At 29.2% G+C, this 5,831-nt stretch overlaps 1 protein-coding gene across 1 annotated transcript; it reads left to right on the top strand.

Annotated features, from left to right (window-relative positions):
* On the top strand, positions 3,449-4,299 carry LOC109346081 (cyclin-dependent protein kinase inhibitor SMR2-like). Its single transcript, XM_019585449.1, has one exon. It carries the CDS (start codon positions 3,682-3,684, stop codon positions 4,021-4,023), a length of 342 nt encoding a protein of 113 aa, XP_019440994.1. The 5' UTR covers positions 3,449-3,681; the 3' UTR covers positions 4,024-4,299.

Consider the following 5,831-nt stretch of genomic DNA (forward strand, 5'->3'; position numbering starts at 1 on the left):
ATTTAATATTAATATGAATCTATGTCTAGCAACTATATAAACACATGCACAAATATGACAAATCAGTATAAGTCTACCTCTAAAACTTATACGAATATGATGAGCTCTTATTTTTAGAGTTTAAAATCAGAATTTCTTCACGCATTCATAATCACAAAATCATATAAAAAGTTGTCAATCTCTATGTATGCATTAAGCACAAAAGATAACTCATAAGAATCAAAACATAACAATTAAGTATAAATCGAAATCAAAGTATATACATCAAGTAAATATATACATCTAATCTTTACAAGAGAGGTTTAAACCATACATTTTCTTGATAACTAAACACAATGATAGAAGAAAGAAATAAAGCTCATAGGAGAAAATTTTACCTCCTCAATGAGCAAAAATTAACTCCCAACCATTCTCATTTGCTTATACGCCTCAATTCTAGCTAAACTACCCTAGAAATTAAGAGAAATCAAGTACAAAATATTTTTAGTCGAATGATTACTTAAAATGCCTAAGTTGACCCCTCTTTTGAAGAGACTGATTTTGTTCGATTCGCCAAATGCAGAGATTTTACTGGGTGCAACATTTCGTTTGGCCAAGACTCGACCTTTCAGTTGGCCTTGCTTTGCTGAGTACAGATCCTACGCTAGGCGAACTTGCTCAATTTTTCTCAGTGCAGGTGATTCGCTGGCGAATCTAGGAGGCTATGCCAAAATTTATCTCTAATTTCGTCTAGCGCAAGGATTGCACTAGACACAATCTTGGTATTTGTGATTTTCGTCCATTGTAAGAATTGCTCTAGGTGAATCTAGGAGGCCGCGCCAAATTAAAGTTTATCTGATTTCGTCGAGCGCAAGGATTGTGCTAGACACAACTTCAGTATATGTGATTTTGCCCGTTGCATGGATTGCGTTAGGCGTGGTTGTCTGGTCTGTCAGATGCGTTGGGCATGACTCTTGTAATGGACTTGGGCAGTTATTGTATGGAACTTTATTTTTTTATAATGATTCCTCCGATCTAAAAGGTAAAATCTGACAAATAGCATAACATATTAATTTCGAGGACAACTTATTGACGTTTGGACTTAACTATGAATTAAAGTGTCATAAAATTAATAATTCAGATATAATATTTTAACAATAATTAATGGTGGAAACTTAATCATGGAAATATATGAAAATTTAAAACAGACATTTTAATTAAATCATATTAAATGTTTAGATTATTTATTAATTTCTTAGATTGTGCAGATTACTTCAACCATAAAAAAGTTTTGCAAACTCATGAAGTATATAGCGAGATTAAAAAGAGTAAAAACAAAATTAAAATTGTAGAGGTTCCATCAAATGTTCACACGCACGTTAGAATCCGCGTTGTGACATGCCCATTGACAATGACCAACCTTTTTGGCAACGTAATATGTACATCTTCCTAATGACTGTTGGTAAAAAGCAAGGGACCGTGAACTCCGTTACGGAAACCCCGTTTTATCTCCTGTGACCGATTTTATTGAATTTATGACACAGGGGATATATTTGTCCAATCAAATCAAATTATTTACACGTGTAGAAATTCTATTTAGTGCTCATTAAATGTGCAGTTATTTCTTGAAATGTATATGAGATTCTCCCAGCTCTTGGAAATTTCGTAGAGTAGATAAACTCACAAAAGGACAAAATTAATGTTTTATTAATGATATTATTAACATCCTTATTGCTATTTCTTATTTTAACATATAGAGTAAACAAAAACTTACTTAACTCTATTATAAATTGGTAACAAATAAAAATTATAAACAGAGATTAAAGATAAATTCCGATAGACAATAAAATATTTATTTATATCAAGTGATAAGTTATTTTTTTTACTCACTAAATAATGACATGTGTTATATTTTAATTCTATTTAAAAAAATATCTCTAAAAACTAAAAATAATTAGGATACATATCATAATTTTAGTGACTAGAGGAGATAACTTATCTCTTAATATGTTGACATATTTTTTTCTCGGATATATGATATAAATGAAATTAATTAAGGTTTCATATATATAATTTTTATCGACGAAAATATAGTAATACTCGTTTGCAATATAGTAATACTAGTGATATATGCAATTTCTCTCAAGGAAAATATAAACAAAATAAATTAAGGTTTGCTATATTGTGCTCATATTATCCGAATCAAATATTCTGATTTTTAGCACTATCTCCAAGTTGTCACGGCTCTTTTAATTCCACTATTACACATGTGAAAATTTATCGTGCTAAACTTGTAGATGATGGGAAATGAGTGTCCTACAAAGACCAAATGGTCTGGCCTAAAACTTGTAAGAAATTTTCAAATTGTGTAAACCTATGGTTTAATCTAAAATTAGGACAGTTAAACTCGTTTACTTTCTTACATTTTTTAGGTTTCATTTGATAATTTAATTAAATTTGATCCTTTATTTCTAAAACCTTTACAAAATTTTGAATACGTTAGTTATGTATATATATTTTTATAAGTTAATTTATTTCTCTAGTGGAAAGATAAAATATTAATTAATGAAAAGAGAAAATGAATGAGATGAATGATAATTTGAAAAAATACATTAAATTGTTGGCAAATCTAACACTAATAAGAGATTACATCATATTTCCTACAAAGTATATTATTACATGGTTAAAAAATATATTCAAATTAAAAGTTTAATAATTAACTATTTTCTAGCCCATCACAGATGATACCACATAAAATGATATATTTTGTGGGAGAGAAAATGTTCTCCCCCTTAATAACTATATTAATAAACTTCTTCAAATTCATGTGAAACAACTCCAAAGGTTATATAAAAAGAATAAAATGGATATAATGTTATTTTTAATTAGGATTTTAATTCTATGATTAATTAAAACCAGCAGATATAATAATCTAATCTAATATTGGATACATAATTTTAGTTATAATAATCTAGAAATCAGCAGATTTTTAATTTAATCACACTGTGAAGTTGATTCATGCAACAGTTTTTTTTATAATAAATGACTAGAAAGATATAAATAATCAAAGTATTTAATAAGGGCTAATTAAAAAGAAAAAATAAATGTTTACTCGACCACAAACCATTTTCTCAAAGTATTCCTCTAATTCCTTATTAGATTTTTATTTAAATAAAAAATAAATGTTAATACTTAGTTTTTCAATTAAGCCCTTAATATTAATACTAATTTTTTTATTGAGAGGGATAGAAATGAAAAATAAAAAGAATGTTATCTATGTTAGTTATAGTAATAATGATACCCAATTAAATAAGATGGTATAGAGAATTAATCCAATTTGATCTAATTAATCCTCATATAGTTGAAGCATTACTTTGTAATAATAAAGTAGTGTGAAATTAAACTAGTTGTAGTGATACCCCACCTCCAACCATAACTCTTCTCATTTCTCATCATCCTTACCACTTACCCTTCATTCATTCTCTCTCTTCTTTCTCTCTATTTTCTTCTTACCTTCAAACGCACGCCTTCAAAAAAGTTTTCACCCTTACCCTACCTCTCTCTATATAACCCACAAACAAACACAATTTCACTCACTTCACGTTTAGTAATTCTTTCTTATTCCACTTTTCCAAACACTCCCCCACCACCACCACCACCACCACCGCCAATTACCAAACCTTCAATTCCCCGCCGTCAAAAATGGACAACACCACCACCACCACCACCCCTTCCTCCGATGACACCATAACCATGTCTCCGATCATCAACAAATTGAATGAAGAAGAAACCGACAACTTCGAAAACATGGTCAACAACAACAGTGTCACGACCGGTGATGAGAGTTACCGGACTCCGACATCGAAGGAAAGCAAGATTCCGGAGGTGCTGTCGTGTCCTCCGGCGCCGAAGAAACCGAAGAGTTTGGTTTCGTGTAAGAGGAAGCTTATGGATGAATTTCAATTCTTTGAGGATACGAATAAAGAAGACATGGATGAATTTTTCAGATCCACTTTTCCTAAGAGAAGCTGTTCCTGTAAATGAATAATTCATTCTTCAACCTTGCTTTCTTCCAATGCTTCTTCTTCTCAATCTCTCAAACTACGTAAATTATACACTTTTTCTTTTTTTTTTCTTCTTCTTCTTCAATCTTATTCCACGACCACTTGTTTTGATATTCCTTTTTTTTAATGTTATATATTTCACTTTGTATAAGATGGGAAATATTGGATCCGTTATCGTATATGTTCATTAATCTCAATCAACATAAACGTTGAATTCCATCCAATTCCACTATCATTCGAGTCTTTTCAATTTTTTATTATGGTTTAGTTTGATGGTTTATGAAATTCATGAATTTGATTGCTAATAGTTCCAAAAAAAAGTGATTAATTTTCAGAATTTTATGCTTCTCCGGTTTCCCATGTATAATTTTTATAGTTCCTATTTATGGGTTTCGTATTACATGATTGAATATTGATAAAATGTTATGTTGATGGGTTATGTTAGTATAATTATAATTATAATTATTGGGTTAATATATGAAGATTGATATTCTGAAAATAAGAAGCTAGACGATAAGGTAGATAAGGTTGGTGGCTTGCGTTACGTAATAGAATTAATGACTACTATTTTATTAGATCGAAGGCAATGGAGTTTATGAGTTTGGTTAATTTATCATGAATTGTTGATTTATTATATTATTATTACTATTATTGTTATTATATTAATCAACAGTGTATAAAAGAATTAAGAAGCATATATGTGGCTGATGTGTCTTTATGCATTGACAATTAGGCATAAATGTATGTGAGATTAAGTATTAGTTTGACACGGCTTTGGGATTAATGAAAAAGAACTTCAATTGTGTGAGAAGGAGAATAATAAAGATGTGGTAAAATATGGTAAGTGCCTTATAAGCTAACATACAAAATTGGGTTAAGGATCGTTCTAAAAATATTGTTTAAGAAAGGTAAAAAGAAAAAAAGTGGTAGAAATTAAATCTAAAATATCATTTTTAACATAAAGTTTCTCTTTTCTATTCCTAAAAAATGTCTTTTATCCATTTATTAACACCTCCATGATTTTTAAAACACTATTTTAGGCTTTGTCTTTTGACTAGAGATATATTCCAATAAATTAATCTTTAACAAGTATGTAATTCGATTATAAATGAATATGTGTAAGAGGGATTAAGATGAGGTTGATCTGTGTTTTTGTGTTTTGATGATTATGCATGAATTTTGAGGAAGCAAAATTAAGTGTTTAAAATAGCTTTGGGATTGATGAATAGATTTTGTGTGTAAGAAAAGTGATTGAGGAAGAATGAGTTTGGAAGAGATGTGTATGGTAAGACATGACATGTGGTATTTATGTGTGTGGTAAGGCATGACATGTGGTATGTATGTGCCTTACGAATATCAAATATAAGCTAAGTTTTGTCTTCTTATAAGAAATATATTGACGGGGGATTTCATTTATAAGGCGCCATATTTGAATATTATCTCTCACAATCAAATTCTACAAAAAGAATCTTGGAAATTTCGTCTATACTCTTTCTTTCCCTCTCAATAAAGAAGGAATATGTTATTAGATTTGGAGTATGAAAACAATTTAAATATTTTATTATATTATTGGTATGTTGAAACTTTGAATATCATGGATTAATGTTATTGGATCCAATTACGACCAAAACCTTAAAATAATGATTTTATTGATCTTCTCCACTTATGAACTTTTTTACTCTTCTGTTTTATTCAATGTAAAAATTTAAGTTTAAATAAATCAAATAAAGATTTTAGAATTTACATTTAAAATATGTAAAAGAAAATGTGACATGGAATATCATAATT

Source organism: Lupinus angustifolius, chromosome LG04 (genome assembly GCF_001865875.1).
Source record: "Lupinus angustifolius cultivar Tanjil chromosome LG04, LupAngTanjil_v1.0, whole genome shotgun sequence".
Lineage (NCBI taxonomy): Eukaryota > Viridiplantae > Streptophyta > Magnoliopsida > Fabales > Fabaceae > Lupinus > Lupinus angustifolius.

Coding starts and splice junctions, on each gene's coding strand:
- LOC109346081 (XM_019585449.1), top strand. CDS start 3,682: ATGGACAACACCACCACCACCACCACCCCTTCCTCCGATGACACCATA.